General features: G+C 43.1%; 1 protein-coding gene across 1 annotated transcript in view; it reads left to right on the forward strand.

Moving 5' to 3' along the window:
- Positions 1-8,119: 8,119 nt before the first annotated feature.
- The window catches only part of B4galnt2 (beta-1,4-N-acetyl-galactosaminyltransferase 2 (SID blood group)), a 33,304-nt gene continuing 23,659 nt past the window's right edge, over positions 8,120-17,764 (forward strand). Inside the window, exons 1-3 of the mRNA XM_078041075.1 lie at positions 8,120-8,576; positions 15,996-16,175; positions 16,921-17,058. Of these exons, the coding sequence (XP_077897201.1) occupies positions 8,563-8,576; positions 15,996-16,175; positions 16,921-17,058 (332 nt within the window). The 5' untranslated portion in view covers positions 8,120-8,562. The remainder of the gene's footprint in view (positions 8,577-15,995; positions 16,176-16,920; positions 17,059-17,764) is intronic.

Below are 17,764 nucleotides of genomic sequence, written 5' to 3' on the forward strand. Positions count from 1 at the left end.
AGCCCTGATCAAAAGAACTCTTATTGTGATTTTTTTTTTCAGTACTGGAGGTTTAATCAAGGGCACTTTATTACTGAGCTACATCCCCAGCCATCACCCACTCTTTTTTTTTTTTGTATCAGGGATTGAACTCAGATTACCAGATCCCCAGCCCTAATGAACTCAGATCACTAGATCCCCAGATCCTCAGCCCTATTTTATATTTTATTTAGAGACAGGGTCTCACTGAGTTGCTTAGCACCTCACTTTTGCTAAGGCTGGCTTTGAACTCTCAATCCTCCTGTTTCAGCCTCCTGAGCCACTGGGATCACAGGTGTGGGCCACTGTGCCTGGCCATCATCACCCCCTCTTTAAAAAAAAAAATTGAGACAGATTCTCACTAAGTTGCTCAGGGCCTCATTGTGTTGCTGAGGCTGGCCTTGAACTTGCAATCCTGGCTTTGCCTCCCAAGCAGCTGGGACGTTAGGCACATACCACCATGCCCAGCTGGCCAAAAGAATTCTAATATCTTAGCATGTTCAGGATGTTCAGTAATGAGAATTATCACGATTTTAAGGTAAAATAATTTGGAAAATCCAATTAAATTGAAGGTGCATATACCTTATAAACTTAACTTTCATAAATCACTTTCCCAAATCTCCCAAAGATAGTGGAGGAATTTTTAAAGCCCTGTGGTAGGACAGTCCAACAGTACTGTTGCCTCTGACGCATCTTGGGGTCCTCCCATTTAAACATAAATAGCTCCTAGGACTTAGGATCTAAAGGAATCAAAAGAATCAACCCTTCAAGTTTATTACAAGATAAAATCTACTTTCTCCAGGCAGGTTGGCCAGCAAAATATAAGGATTTGGAACCATGGGGTGTATGTCCCATGTTGTTCCATTTGCAGCTCTGATCTGCACAAACTCATATTTCTCAGTTTTAGGATTTTCTCCTGGTAATATGGAGGTAATATAGGGGATCTGCAGGGTCTTGTTAATCTTCATGCCAGCAACCTGTGGGTACAAGCAGAACGCCCTCAGTGACTTTGGGCTTGAAGGGTATTATTTTACCTGTGGCCATTTGTCTATATGTTTTAAGCCTCACTGGTTGGATATTTGTGGCTCAGAATGCTTGTCCCTGTGACCATATGTTGGGGTTAACTTTAGCCAAAATCTCCTCCAGGTGCAGTGGTGCAGGCCTCTAATCCCAGTGGCTTGGAAGGCTGAGGAAGGAGGATAGCAAGTTCAAAGCCAACCTCAGCAATTTAGTGAGGCCCTAAGCAACTCAGTGAGACCCTGTCTGTAAATAAAATACAAAAAAAAAAAAAAAGAGCTAGAGATGTGTCTCAGTGGTTGAATGCCCCTGGGTTCAATCCCCATTACTGCCCACTTCACCCCCAATCTCCTTCAATATTAAGGATGGGGCTGAGAATTTCCTTTGCAGGAGGAGTGTAAATTGCCTCCCCTGTTATGTTGTAGGTTTACAGTAGCTTCTAATTTAACCATCAAGTATCTTTCCAACATGGGATTAATCACTCAAGCACATATATAAAATAGTGCTTTAATATCCTAGTTCCCAGTTCACAGTTGCTCTACAAATCACTGAGTCCCTCCTCTTCCTGATAATCCTTTTATGTTACATCTCTTGTCAGTCAAAGAAGGCTTTCCAGCTGGGGATGTGGCTCAAGCGGTAGCGCACTCGCCTGGCATGCGTGCAGCCCAGGTTCCATCCTCAGCACCACATACAAACAAAGATGTTGTGTCCCCCGAAAACTAAAAAATCAATATTAAAAAAAGAGAAGGCTTTCTGCTCACCATCACAGGATAAGTGACTCTTGTACTAAGCAAAAATTTAATTTTCTCTTCAGCTTTATCAAATTAAACTGGGACTACTTGGGAGAGGTTATGATAGGTCTTAGTGAAACCACAAGTTCCCATCAGTCCTATGGGTAGATCAGGGGCAACTGGTAAATATAAGGTCTGGCCCCTTCCTTCCCTTTCTGGGGACAGTTTGGACACTTCCATGTCCATGTCTCTCTCGTTTACAGTAAGCACATTGGTGAGACCTCCAACTCTATGGTTTGGATCTAGGAATGTCCCCTAAAAAACTCATGTGTTAGGCAATGCCGCAGTGTTCCGGGGTGAAAAGATTGGATTATGGAGCTATAGTCTCAACAGTGAATGCATGCATTTGATGGATTAATAATCTGATTGGACTACTGGTTGGTAATTATAAGCAGGTGGGCATGGCTGGAGGAGGTAGGTCACTGGGTGTGTGCCCTTGGAGACTATATCTTGTTCCTGACCTCTCTCTCTCTCTCCCTCTGTCTCTCTCCTCTCTCCCTCCCAGCTGCCATGAGATGAGCAGCTTTTCTCTGCCATGTTTTTCTGCCATGATGTCTCTGCCTTGGATGAGGATGGAATCTCTGAAACTCTGAGTCAAAATAAACTTTTCCTCCTCTAAGTTGTTCTTTCCAGATATTTTGGTCACAGCCACAACAAACTAACACACCAAACTTGTTGGTGGTTCTCAGGACCACACTGGAGGCTGAGAGTTTTCACCTAGGGCATCCTCCTGTCCCTTTCCGGAGTAGTCTGGAGGCAACAGCCAGCAGGGAAGCCTGGTTTTTCATTTTTAAAAACTTCTTTTTTATCTTCAGTTATATTCCCGTTATTGAAAACCTTAAAGGGCCACCTCTATCAATAGGGAAGAATCAATATCAGACCCATGGACAACTTTTGCAGTTTTATGCTGATATGTGGATCACTCAGAGATAGAAGCACCCAACTAGCTGAGGCACAAGGGTCCTGCTTGAGACACTCCCTTAATCTAAGAAGACAGAAGAGTTTTCCTCCCTTGGTTTGCCCAAATTTACCCAAGGTCTGCTTATTTTTCTCACAGCTCTGGGAGGTAGCTCTTTCATGACTCCCTGTGTCCCGAATCACCGGTCCCAGTTCCCTGCTTTGTCACCCGTGCTCTTGATTCCAGACTGTTGGACTCTTCATCGGTTAGCTTCTTAGCTGTTGCCAAAACTGCTGACATTTCCTCAGCCTTGAAGAGGGTCATCTAAAGCCTTTGGATATCTGCCCAGATGGAGTTATGAATGGAAAAGATTTTATCGAAGCGATGAAGTCCTCAGGGTTTGTTCTTGTTCACTGGTCAGGGCTTTCCAATTGTATAGATCTTAGGTGGTGAAAGGCAAGTGCACTTTGGTTAGATTTCTATCAGCTTCCAGTATAACGTATCCCTCGTGCCTATTGTAGTTGTACTGTCAGGCAGGGGAGGGCTGGGGCAGTAGGTGACCCTTGTGTCTGGGCTGGGGTCTGCTGGCAGGGAGAGTAAAGGATTAGGTTTTCTATCTGCGCAGGAGTTAGGAGCTGTGGGTTTGACAGCAGAGTCTGGGGAATAGGTGGGGAAGATTTCCCCCGTATCACTTGTCTGTGGTAGTGCTACAGGTGAGACAGAGGCTGTTTCCTGGGACTCAGAGGGATTTTTTTTTTTTTTTTTTTTTTTGCCTCTGGCATATAAAAGCTCCTCCTTATTCACAAGACTTTCTAGTGTAGGCAGTTTAAACTCTGAGCTTAATAGCCCATTTTTTTTCAAACCTTGATTCTGATATATAGCCATGAAGCTCTGTATAGAAGGGATCTTGATTCACTTTCCTGCCCTTTCATGGAGCAAAAAAAATAAAGCTGAAATATATTATAGTTAAGAAATTAATTTTCTGATCATTTAATTTTTTTTTTTCCTGGAGAGTACTGTGAACAGGCTGTGATGCAAAAGAAAACGATTTGCTTTCGGGTAACTGGGAGTACCTGAATACCTTCCAGTGTTGGAGGGTATACCCCAGCAGGCTCCTTCAGATTCAATTGCATTTCCGACCCCCTCCTCCCACATACCCGACCCCCACCAGACTCCAGGTTCTCTGATTAGGGTTTATCTCCAACTACCTAGAGGAAATCTAACAAGGTTGGTGTTTATAATAATCTTACAATTCTTAGCTCAGATCTGGTTGGATGTACATTTGATTTGTAAGTTCAGCAACTGTATATGAATTCAAAGGTATATATTTTCTTAGTCTGTGAGCCAAATACCTGGGTATGTTCCAACCCATGTCAAAATGTCACAAAGCCTCATCCTGACTTCTTAGGCTATCCCTTTGCCTAACATTACTACTAAGCTACCTAGACCCCCAGGTCCCCTTAGATACCCTTCACAAGCCACAGATTTTTTTTTTACCTGTACTTCCCAGCATACCTTCATTGGGTTTGACTAATTTGCTCCAGTGGCTCACACAACTCAGGGGAGCTTTTAACACTTGTAGGTTTATTATAAAGGATATTACAAAGGATACAGATGAAGAGATGTATAGGGCAGGGTGTGGGAGAAGGGCATGGATATTTCGTGCCTTCTCGGGGTGCAACACCCTCTAGGAATTTCCACATACTTAGCTACCTGGATTTCTCTCCTTTTGAGTTTTTAGGGAGAATTTACTACATATTCAACTCTAATAGATTGGGTGGGAAAAACCAGCAAGCCTGTCTGTTCAGATTCTTCTCGACCTCTCTGCATAGCATTTCTTACTCCTGGGAATGAGACAGTATCCCTTCTGAAATGGGGGTCTTATCTACTATCAGACAAAGTAGACCAGAAAAAGGGAGGAAAGATAAACATTTCTAGAAGTGTCTATCGGAAAAAGAAATTTGAATCTCAATCACCTGCCTTGGGAGGGAGTTATGAGCAGGAACTGTGAACAAAACTATATATATATAATAAAATCAGATGTTGGGGCTGGGGTTGTGGCTCAGCAGTAGAGCGTTCACCTAGCCCGTATGAGGTGCTGGGTTCAATCCTCAGCACCACATAAAAATAAATAAATAAAATAAAGGTATTTAATTTTTTTTTTTTCTGGAGAGTATTGTGACCAGGCTGTGATGCAAAAGAAAATGATTTGTTTTCGGGTAACTGGGAGTACCTGAATACCTTCCAACTACAACTAAAAATAAAAATTAAAAAAAATTAATCTTCTAAAAAAATCAAATGCTATTTGTACCGCACATTCCTAGCTTAATCATTAACCTTGAGCAAGTGACAATGCTTCCTTTTCTTAAGGATTATGACAAGTCAGGGCATTTTGTCCTTCAGTCCTCTGAAGAACATACCCTTGATGAAAAACATCACCTTATTTTTTCTTTCAACATACATTATTGAGCATCAGCAAGGACTGGATTTGGGGAATAAGAAAGGTTAAAGACTATGTGTTAAGAAAACAACCCCATCACTCCTGGCAGTTATTCATTCAGTCAATCAATAAATGGTGCCCACTCTGAGTCAGACCTGTGCAAGTCTCTTGGCGTTGAACATTGACTCAGAAACGCCCCACTCTGGACTGAGGATATAGCTCAGTAGAGTGCTTGCCTCCCATGCACAAGGCTCTGGGTTCCTGTACCACAAAACAAAACAAAACAAACAAAAATCTCTTTGGTGGTATGGCAAAAATCATTTGACTTCCCTTTTCCGCCAAAACACTTTTCTTGGTAGAAAGTGCTATCTTAACTGGACTGGAATGCAAAGCTAGTTTATTTGGTCTTCCAAGAACACCTGTCAGAAAACTCAGTCACAACACCAGGATCTGCTAAACGGATCTGAGTACCATGCAGACCACTCGAAGTTTCTCCCACAGGAACAAGAAGACAGGAGCCCAACTGTGAAAGACAAGGTGTTTGACCTTATTAGTTATGGTGGCTCATGCCTGTAGCTTCAGCTACTCAGGCAGCTGAGGCAGGAGGATCCCAGGAGTTTGAGACCAGTCTGGGCAACTTAGTGAAGCACCATTTCTTAAAAAAAAAGAAAAGAAAGAAAGAAAGAAAAAGAAAAGAACAGAGTTTGCCCTTTAACCTAGCAAGATTAATGTTAGAGGCAGGTGTTCTGGGCCCTGGGAGTAGCTGAAATTACCCAGGCAATTTTCCAATTACTTAAGAATTTGTCAGTTTGCCAAGGTGAGAGCCAGAAATGCCCACAGCCTTGCGGAAATGGAAGTCCATATGGTGATACATTACTACCAGCTATAGGGATAAGGAAGCCACTGAGAGAGGCTACCTGTGGGCTGATCCCAGAGAGTGACTAACGGGATGTGCACAGACATGGCAGGTTTGGGGCTCCAAGGGTTTTGAGGCCCCTTTAGTCCTCAGAGCAGCAGCAGTGGACACCACCTGGCTCTGGGAGGGCAACTGGCTCTGTCATGGAGAACAGATGCAGAGTCCCTGTTCAGGCAGGAAAAGAACAACCTCACTTGACCTTCACCTTCTCTTCTTTTCTATTCTTCCCTGGAGCAGGAAGAGACTCAGCAACCACAGAACAATTGCCAATCACAGCACTACTTTGAGGAAGTTTAGGGTTGAATTAGCCCCTTCCCTACTTAGAAGTCACAAGAAGAGGTGATAGGGCAAAGAGCTTTTCTATTTTGACAGTGCTGAGCCAACACTGGTCCCTTCACTGACCACAAAAATCCAAATGAATCTTACAATCTCTCACAGGTTGGGTCTTCCCTGGCAGTATTATTAGGAGTGTTGAATAATGAATAATGTTAGGGAAAGCCTTAGTAAGCAAGGAGGTCTTGCACCAACATTCTTTATTTAATGCACACGCATGGTCAGTACAACATTTTGCTGATTGGTCTTGTCAAAGAGAGAATAACATTCCTCTTTCAGTCCAGAACCGGGAAATTACTTATCTGCAACTGTGACTTCCAACTCCCTTCTAGCTGGATATCTTGTCTGCTGGCTAAAGAGAAATTCCCAAGGGATTCTGGAACTCACTGGCACCAAGGTTTAGATCATTCTGGGAATCTTTCTATTGCACTCATTTCAGACTTGGTTAACTTATTGATTGCCACTTTTATCTTTTAGCTACACTACCTTGTATTTTATATTTCATTATCTTACATCCTTTTTGGGACACTGGCAAGGTATAATTAAATATACACATGGGAGCATGGCAATGTTGCATACCACCACTGTGTCTACTTGAAAAACAATCCTGTTTTCCACTTAGCTGAGTCAGAGTAAAATACAGTACAGTTACAGTAGAGATGGCTTTTGGAACCCCCAACACTGAGCTGGCTTATGAAAAAGGTCCTGAAAATGCTCATTTATTTTTAATACATTTTATTTGTTTTACTTAGTTATACATGACAGTAGAATGCATTTTGATACATCATACATAAATGGAGTATAACTTCTCATTCATCTTGTTGTACACGATGTAGAGTTACACCGGCATGTAATCATATCTGCACCTAGGGTAATAATGTCCGATTCGTTCTACTATCATTCCTACCCCATGTCCCCTCCCCTCCCTTCACTCACCTTTGTCTAGTGCAAAATACCTCTATTCTTCACCCCTCCACCCCCGCTTATTCTAATTTCGTCCAAGATTCACCACTCACTCTTCCAAGCATATAGGAATTATGTGGCTGCACAGGTCCCTTTTAGAAGAATTACAACGCACTTCAGTTTTCCACTCCAGACAGCTTCCGTGGAGTGTAGGGCGAAGAGGGTGGAGGTAGGGCAAAGGACGAATTTGGGCTGTGGGCGAGGCTGAGAGATGGGTGGGCACACGGACCGAGCCTAGCCAGTAAGGACAGGTAGGCGCCTCAGGGCAGGGAAACTAGGAGTGCGCGCCGGAATTGTTTCTTTGTAAAGTGGAAAGGGAAACCCATTAACCCACAGAAAAGGATAACGAAGCCTCAGATAGATACGGGGTCAGGCAGAGTTGTCACCTGAGAAGTGAGGAAGCTGAATAGGCGCGGGCGTTAACCTCTGGGTGCGACGGGCTCCCGAAGCCTGGGGTGGACGCCTAGAAGCAACAAAAGAAGGAAGGTGACTTGTGGGAAGTGGGGACCGGACCGTGCTGCCTACCCAGTCTCACCCTGTTCCTCTCGATCCTGAGGTTTGGGAAATACTTGGAAAACACGCGGTCCCCAGCAGAGAGTCCCCGAACTTTCCACTCAGACCACTAAGCAGAGCGAAGGCGTCTTATTTTCTTAGCCCTGGGTCCGAGGGACAGAAAGCGCTCGGCTTGCGGGCTTCAGGGTCACCCAGATTCGGTTTGAATCCCACTTACTATCCGGTTATCCCACGTAGCCTCAATTCCCTCAAGTGAAAAATGGGGCTAACATTTGTACTCACCGGTTAGGGCTGTTGTAATGAATAACTGACAAGTGGACAAAGTTTTTAGGGCCCTGTCCACTACTTGTCTAGTAAATAGCAGAAACAAGGTCAGCGATCATCGTCATTACCTTATGGAGTTCTGTCGGGCGTGGGCCAGTGGCGGCTCTTTGCACCGGGAAGTCCAGTAGAACCAGTCCAAACAGGCACAAAGATGTTTCCACGAGCCAGGGAACAACCTGGGCGCACAGGAAGATCCAGGACCTGGGCGTGCACCGCCCCAAGCTCCAGCGGCTTCCCACACCTGCCGGGCCTCCGGAGAACCTGCTTGAGTCTGTACCAGCCCTGGGCGGTCGGTGGAGTAGCTGCCTCGCCTCACGATCTCGGCCATCGAAGAGCGGCGTGATTCGGGATGACTTTAAGCAAGTGAGTGTCCCCGAAGCAGAGAAAAGTGGGTGCACTGCGTCGGAAGGAGCAGATGTGGGCGCAGCAGGCGCCGCGCAGTCAGAGTGGGGAATTGGTGTTAAGTCCAATGCGTCTCGCGGGTAGGTGGCAGCCTCAGTAACAGGGGACCGCGCGTTTGGAAGCGGTTGCTGTCCAGGTTGGGTCCCCAACGCGGCGCCCGCAGGAACGGGGAACTGATTTTTCCGTGAGAAAATTCCATATGGAGGTAACCTCTCGTGGCCAGGAACGCTTTGTGGAGGAATTAGAGCATGGCATTCGGCCTTGGGGGCACTAGCTACCCGGCTCGCAGCCTGGAACCCACAAGCGTTGACCTGGCTGGGGCTTCTTTCCGGTGCCGAGGACCAAGTGGCCGGCCATCAGAGGGATACAGTCCCCGGGCGCGCGGGCTCTGGGCAGTCCAGGAGCTGGTTTTGTCCCTTCTGCAGCTTTTGAAAGCATCTTGCTCAGAGCCTGGGATTTTGAAAAATTGGTTTTCAGATCCAGGCGCACATCCACAAGACAGATTGAGAGTCTGCTCTGTATCCGAGCGCTAACACGGCTTTAAGAATTAGCATAATAATTAACGCAGAAAACTAGTCTTGGAAGTGTAAATTAGTTTTATAGACTGTGAAGAAGTCGTTTGCGGGTTTTTGTTTTTCCCCAAAGTATACTTTATTTATATTTCTCAAAATTCTAGAACAATCATTAAATACGACCAGGAAGTTAGCTTGTGAAAATGCAAAAAAAAAAAAAAAAAAAAAAACCGCGTTCGTGAGGTGACATTTTACAAACATTAGAAAGAAGCACACGTTGAACACAGGATGTGGGGAATGAGGGAAGGAAGGCAGCGGTTGCATTTACTCATGTTCCTGGCTAACTTTCATTCCAACATTCCCCCAACATTTACTGCGTCCCATTCCTAAACAGGTGACTGAGGAGGAAGCTGGAACTCAATGCCCCAGGCTCCAAACTCAAACTGATGCCAACTAATCCTTTTTTAAACAATTGGAATCAGGCACAAAAATCTGCAGGAGAATGGCACAAAGGGCCTCTTTACCACTACATTCCCAGCTTATTTCTTTATTTTAAAGCTTTGGGACAGGGTCTCCCTAAGTTGCTAAGGCTAGTCTCAAATTTGTGATCCTCCTGCCTCAGCCTCCTGACTCGCTGGGATTACAAGCATGTGCAACAGATATAGACTCCTTCTTTCGTTGTTAGACAATTACCAATTAAAAATAAATTACAATACTGGGCCCATGGATAAGGCCTGTACTTCCAGTGGCTCTGGAGGCTGAGGCAGGAGGACTGGGAGTTCTAAGCCAGCCTCAGCATTTTAGTGAGGTCCTAAGCAATGCACTGAGAATTATCTCTAAATAAAATATATTTTTAAAAAAAGGTTGGGGGATGTGACTCAGTGGTTAAACACTGTGAGTTCAATCCTTGGTACCAAAAAACAAAAATAAAAACAAAAACAAAATCGAACCAAACCATGAAGTGCAGTGACACTTTCTCCTGTTATCTGAAGGTTTCCAGGATTCTCTGGTTCTATAAATCTAATGAAAGAGATTTAGCAATTAACCTCTTAACCATGTAGGTGTGTCTTCTCTTTAGAATTAGGAGAGGACATCAAAAGGATTAGAAATGGAAACAAATGAAGAAGAAGTCAAAATAACTTTGCTAAGGACAACTCCCAAATGATTGTTCATTGTTACTGGAAAGAGCCCCTGAAAAAGGAAGTTTTGTGCCTTTTATTGCCTAATCTTAAAAATGGCATATACTATGTGCATGTTGGTAACAAAGACTAAGGGCCACACAAAGGGGTGAATCCCTGGAGGCAGAGCTCACCTCCATATGGTGAGGCTGTAGCTCAGTGGTAAAGTGCTTGCCTTGTATATGTGAAGTACTGGGTTCAATCTTCAGCACCACATAAAAATAAATAAAGATACTGTGTGTTCATCTACAACTAAATTAAAAAAAAAAAAGTTGTGATCTCGAGTTCAAAGCCAGCCTCAGCAAAAGCAAGGCACTAAGCAACTCAGTGAGACCCTGTCTCTAAATAAAATACAAAATAGGGCTGAGGATGTGCTCAGTAGTTGAGTGCCCCTGAGTTCAATTCCCGGTATCTCCCTCCCCCAAAAAAAGAAGTTGTGAATTTTTTTAAAATATTCTTTAGTTGTCAATTGGCTTTTATTTTAATTATTTATATGTGGTGCTGAGATTTTTTAAAATTTTTTTTAAGAGAGAGAGAGAATTTTTTTAACATTTATTTTTTAGTTTTCGGTGGACACAACATCCTTATTATTATGTGGTGCTGAGGATCGAACCCAGTGCCTCACACATGCTTGGCAAACACTCTACCACTGAGCCAAACCCCAGCCCTGAAGTTGTGAATGTTTAAGTTGCAGAATTGTAAGACATGGAAGCATCTTGCCACTTTTTCCACAAAAAGAAAGTGAAAAGCTCTCTTAGTTTTTGTTTGATTCATGTTTTAGATGTAATGTTGTACTGTGTTATCTGTCAAGAGCCCCACCATAACTGAGGTAAGACTATGCCTCCCACCTTACTCCATGTTAGAATGGCTCCAAACTAGGCTAGACTTGAGCTCATTTAGAGTTGTATTCAAAAGATCAAATTTTGTTATAAAGATTACTGAGATCTCAGAATAAAAAGAGCATATAATATATAATGAAGTAAAGTTTAAGATTATAAAAATAATTTTTCTTGGTTCATAGTTATTACCCAAGTATTTTTTCTTTGTTAATTTCATTTTATATTGTTAAGGCAAGATTGCAATATGTCACCAAGTCAATCTTAAAGCAGGAGATAGAATCTTTATTCACCAGTGTGTGGTTTACACCCTTCAACCCCTTCTCGGGTTTGAGTATACCTTTTATAGTTCAAAACCATATTAATTATAAGTGGCTGTTGTTGTGATTCAAAAACCATAAACAAACATCATGAGATCTAAAATCATAAGCAGAAAAGGGGCCAAAATGTCTCTAGTTGAGTACAAGTTAAAGAATGGTTACTAACATCTAGACTATCAATCTCTGACAGGGTACATAGTCCAAGAAAAATGGGAAACAAAGAGAGAACACTTTTACTTTGTATAAGAACTGCCATTTTGTGTTGCCAAACATGCTATGCTAAGCAACTGATGTACAGAGGCAGGGCTTTCCCATGGAAGAAGCATTTCTTATATGGCATGGAGTCTCAGCAAAATGGAGTCTGTTTGGTCATTGCCCATATAGTATTTTCCTTGTACATTTTAGAACTGTTGCCTACTTCTTCTCCCAGCCCCTGATGCCCAAGACAGAGATCTATGTCTCATAGTCAATTCCTTCGACTCCAGAGACTCTGCCCCCCACCTGAAACCTTCCCTGACCCTCTTGCATGAGATTCTTGTGTATAGTGTGGTCTTTGGACTTTGTGTGGACTCTACAAGTGTCCTTTCAATAGGTAACTGTAAAATCATAGATATTAAAGTTATAAGCTGTTACTCCCACTTTAAGATTGGTGAAACTAATCTGCTTGGTCTTTAAAACCAAACACTTGGAGTCCAAAGTCAAGGAAGTAAAAGGACTGAGGAAAATGCAGCCAACATTTTGGGCCTTGCCCTTACTTTGGCCCTAAGCCAGAATCCAGAAAATGAAGGAACCCCTCTTTGGGCCCTGCAAGTCTCATGAGTCCCCCAATCTGCTGATCAGGAGGACCCTAGAGAAAAAATAGAAAAACAATTGAAAAGATATCTTCTCCCCCAAAAAAGAAGGGACCATGGAAGCCAACCAGTGCACATTCTGCAAAGAAGACGGTCATTGGAGATGGAAGTATCATTGATGCTTCCAAGAGAAGTCACGTATGGTTAACAAGACACTGGCCCATCCTGGAAGATGGCATCACTGGTTAAAGGAGCCAAGAGACTTCTCACACGTCCCCAAGAGTAATCTCTGAGGAATCTCACTGACTCTTTTTTTTTTAATATTTATTTTTTAGTTGTAGTTGGATATAGTAACTTTATTTTATTTATTTATTTTTATGTGGACCGGAGGATCAAACCCAGGGCCTCACACCTGCTAGGTGAGCATTTTATTGCTGAGTCCACAACCCCAGCCCTCAGCTGACTCTTAAGGATAGATAGGAACAAGGTCAGTTTTGACCAACCTGGTCTTAAACACCTGACAGGAGAGTACAGGCTGAGCACAGTCCTACATGGACATTTAAAAGGAAAAACAATGTTTTTTTTTTTTTTTAATGTAACTTAAGAGGTAAACTTGTGTCAGTCCTACCAAAAGTAAGTGGTAATGACTATCTCGCAAATTAACAAGTGAATTACAACTCCAACAGAGAACAAGTAGAACGTAGCCTTTGAATTATCTCTTTAAAAAACCCCTATTCCTGTTGTTTGGCAGAATCACAGCCTCTGGGACAAAAGTCTCCTGTAAAACAATAAACCTTCTTTTTCCTTTTTCTCAAAACTGCGTCCTGGTTATTGAATTGGCATTGGAGACCGGGACCAAGATTTTGGCAACATTACTCTTCTTCAGAGTTATTTTTCACCATGCAGATATCTTTAAAAGGAAGGGTTCTAGTGTGGGAGTGCCTAATAATGAAAGTCCTCAGAAAGGACTGAGTCACAAGTTTGTCCTGAGTTAATTTGAGCCTGATTTCATAGACCTATAAATCTTCCTAAACTCCTACTTTGATAAACTTGATCTGTTTTTCACTGATGTGATAATGAGTTATTGTCTTCATGGTTTTCAGAGACTGGCTGAAACACTAATTGCTTTTGGGACAATTATTTGCAAAAAAAAAAAAAAAAGTCAATTCTTTCTTTTTTTTTTTTAAGAGAGAGTGAGAGAGGAGAGAGAGAAAGAGAGAATTTTTAATATTTATTTTTTAGTTGGCGGACACAACATCTTTGTTGGTATGTGGTGCTGAGGATCGAACCGGGCCGCATGCATGCCAGGCGAGCGCGCTACCGCTTGAGCCACATTCCCAGCCCCCCCCCAAAAAGTCAATTTTTTTGACTTTTACTGTCCTATCTATTGTTGTCTTAGCAAGATTCCTGCCCTATTATATGCCTGGTCAGTCACCTGCCATTTGCCACTGTGAACCTCTGGATGGATCTGATGCTGAATACCCTTAACTGTCCATGCCCCACCTGATAGAAAACAATTTTGGGTTCCCCCAACTTCGCCTCCTTTCAGCAGGAAGCAGTTTGGAGATATTGTTGCCCATTTTTTCCATAGAAATGGAATGTAGAAATGGACAATGAGGGAATGTAACAGTGGTCCACTTTATGCTTTGAATATAGCCCTTGTTGCTTTGCCACTATGACTTATTTTTTTAAATGGATATGTTTCTTTCTCCTCCTTTCTCCTTGCTCCTGCCTTATGTCTCCCCTTCTCTAATCTCAGGGGAAACAGGATTACCTTTCTTCCTCAACCTAAGGCAGAGTTATCTGTCCTTGAGTACACACCCACCATGGGAACTAAGGAATTCATACTTTGGGGTGGCACCAGAAGATCTCAGAAATGATTATCTCCCAAATTCACGAGTGAATTACAACTCCAACAGAGAACAAGTAGAATGTAGCCTTTGAATCATCTCTGTTCCTGCTGTTGGGCAGAATCACAGCTTCTGGGACAGAAGTCTCCTGTAAAACAATAAACTTTCTTTTTCCTTTTACTCAAAACCGTGTCCTGGTTATTGAATTGGCATTGGAGACCGGGACCAAGATTTTGCAACATTACTCTTCTTACTTCAGAGTTATTTTTCACCATGTAGATATCTTTAAAAGTTCTGACACATATTTAAACATCTAGACTTTCCTATTGAAAGGAAAGGGAGAAAGCGGGAAACCAGCAAGCAAGTAATGAAACACGGAGACCAGCCAGAGATACACATGAGAAAGTTCATTTGTCAGAGCTGAAAATAAAAGCAACATCCCTCCATAGTAGAGACAGGCAACACAAGCTTGAGTTCTGTGATTTTTTTTTTAAAAATATTTTGTCTCTAGTTGTACTTGGATCCAATGCCTTTATTTTATTTTTATGTGGTGCTGAGGAGCCAGCCCAGCGTTCTGCATGGGCTATGCGAACCCTCTACTGCTGAGTCACACCCCAGCTTCGAGTTCTGGGACTTTTATGAGAGAGGCTCAGGCATTAGAGCCAGGTGGGTCCGAATGTGGGTGATTAAGGGTGAGGTTGGTTTGAGGGAGTGATAATATTCCCTTGGGCAGGAAAATGGGGGCTGTTACTTAGGATGGCCACCCAGATGCTAAGCAAGGACCTTACACCTATTAAAGGTGTTTCTTTTCCTTTCTCTTCTTCCTCCTCCTCCTTCTTCTGACTGGAGATCTCGCTGTGTTGATCTTGAACCTCATTCTCTGGGGTAGCGAGCTGGGATTACAGGTGTGCATTACCACACCCAACTCCATTTTGATGTATCTGTGCTGTCAAAGTGTCATGAATCATAAAATGAATATGGTGACAAAACACACAATCAGAAGGTATCTTTGTTTTTCTTTGTGCTGGGAATCAAATGTAGGGCTTTGCACATATTAGGCGAGTATTACCAAAAGCTTGCTTCTTCTTTCTGATGCCCATGCAATAACAAGGACAAGGTTTTGAGTAAAAGGAAAAAGAAGTCTTATTGCTTTGCTAGCAAAGGAGAAACCCAGGGAACTCCTGTCCCAGGGCCTGTGATTCTGCCCATCCAGGGGAGCAGGCAGTTTTTAAAGAGGTGACCCAAAGGCTACAGTCCATGTGTTCTCTGTTGGAGTTGTAATTCACTTGTTGATTTGGGAGACAATCGTTTCTGAGAACTTCTGGTTCCATCCCTAAGTCTGAATTACATTGGTCCTGTGGCATGTGTGTATGTACCGATAATTCTGCCTAGGATGGGGAAGGAGGATAATCCTGTTTGCCCATGGGACTGGGGAGGATCTAGAGAGGAACAGAAAGAAACACGTCCATTTAAAAAATAAGTTAGAGTGTCAGAGCAGCAAGGGCTATATTCACAGTATAAAGTGGACGACTGTTCTATTTTTTTCTTCATTTTTTGGAGACAGTTTTATTCACTTTTATTTGAAATGTTTCTGAATACTTTTATTGCAACTTGATTCTTTCACTCTATATCAGAAACCAATTCTGGTGATCAGTATAAGAAGCAGGTTCAACTTGCATTTTTCCTCAAGTTACTGTTCTCATTTATATCATATAACCATGCCATTTATTATGAAGTTAAAAAAAAAGAGATTTTAATGAGTCTGGGGATGTAGCAAGAGCAGAGTTCCTGGGTTCCATCCCCAGCCGCCAAGAATAGAAAGAGGAAGTGGAAGAGGAGGAGGAGGAAGAGTTGTTAAAGTGTTTTGCTTTTTTGTATTTCCATCATCTCTAGGTATCTGTGGCTCCTCAAGGCATCAGCCTTCATCTTGGTACTCAGCATTGTCCTAGTTGTATTCAGAAGTGTGTCCCTTCCAGTAGCATTCAGCAGCTTCAAGCCAGAGCATGCACACCTGCCGCTGAAACTTCTTCCTGAGGAGCGCCTCCGGAAACTGTTTTCCTATAATGGAATCTGGTGAGCCATTGAGTGTTCTCTCTCCACCCTCGCCCTCCTGCTCTCTCTTCCTTGCCTCTCCTGTGGTATACAGAGCCCCGCTATGCCCAGTGTACAGACAGCTCCATGCCTTCCTGAACCTCTGCTGATCTGCTAAAGTGATTCCTAGTTCTAGGAGCCTGGTCTACCAGGAGAGAGCCTGGTCTACAGAGCACAATCTCTGTTCTCTGTAGCACTCAGCAAAATCCCTTAATACTTGGAGGACCCAATGGGCCAAGACTAAAGGGAGACATTTCGTTCCTATTGCTCTGCCCTCCCCTCCTCATGGGACTGGGACATTGCTGAGGTTCCTGTGGCTCTCAGGATGAAAGAGGCCAGGTGAGGGGGAAAATTCAAGAGAGGGGAAGCCAGATGGGTTCATGCCTGTAATACCAGTGACTTGGGAGGTTGAGGCATGAGGATTGCAAGCCCAGCCTTGGATGGATGGGGATATATATATATATATATATATATATATATATATATATATATATATAGAGAGAGAGAGAGAGAGAGAGAGAGAGAGAGAGAGAGAGAGAGATATCAATGTCAATATCATGAGAGAGAGGAGAGAATCTTCTATCCTCCCTACCTATGTCTCTGCTGGAGGATTCCAGGAGATCTCAAGGGTGTGGTAAAGGAGATCCTTAGGGCGAAAGACACACTGAATTGGACCTCAGGTTCCCTCCCACCCAACCCAAGTTTACAGCCCTCTTGCTTCCTCTAGGTTGTTTCCTAAAAAGGAGTGCAAATGTGAAACCACCCGAGGGCAAGGAGGTTATAACTTTCAGAATTCCTATAATCAAAGCGAGCTCCCAGCGGTGAAGGCAAGGAGACAAGCTGAATTTGAACACTTTCAGAGGAGGTAATGCGGGCCGGGGGGATGGTGGATCTGGGGAGAATTGGAGTGGGTCCTAAGAGAAAAAGAGGATTTCCTTCTCTTGGCAGAAGCTATTGGGAATAAATGAAAAGGGAATTGAGGACATGGTCCTTAAGAGAAGTTTTATAGAACATGCATAAAATATTTCATAACAGAAGAAGAAAAAGGAATGGAGGTATTTTGAAACTAGTTGTTAGGGTGATGGTGGGAGAGCCTCCATGCACCCAGGCATCTCAGCGGGTCGCTCTGTACTCATCACCAAGTTGCACTATTTTATTCATTTGTATATTGGAAACATACAGTTCACCTGCCATTTGTGCAAGGGGGTATGTCACTTTTTTTTTTTTTTAAATTACAAGAGGTACAAACATTCAGCGGGTGTATCAACCAAGACTCTTTGTTGAAAAGGGAAGAAATTGATTCTCTGGCTGATATCAAGAGGGAATTGGTGGAAAGGATTCTGGAGTTTCACCAAATCCCTAGATGGTAAGATGGGCAGGCTGGAAGCTGGACAAGAGCCAAGGGGACACTAAAGGTCTGGTCAGGCCCCAGAGCCATCCGGTGCCTATGTTGTCATTAACTCTGCAATATACTGTCCCCAGGTCATTGCCTTAGTGTTCTGTTGACTGAGCCAAAGTCATGAATCAAAAGTAAGAGAAGGACCCAGTCAAATCCCTCTGTGTTTGATTTT

This window comes from Ictidomys tridecemlineatus, chromosome 3 (genome assembly GCF_052094955.1).
Source record: "Ictidomys tridecemlineatus isolate mIctTri1 chromosome 3, mIctTri1.hap1, whole genome shotgun sequence".
Taxonomy (NCBI): Eukaryota; Metazoa; Chordata; class Mammalia; order Rodentia; family Sciuridae; genus Ictidomys; species Ictidomys tridecemlineatus.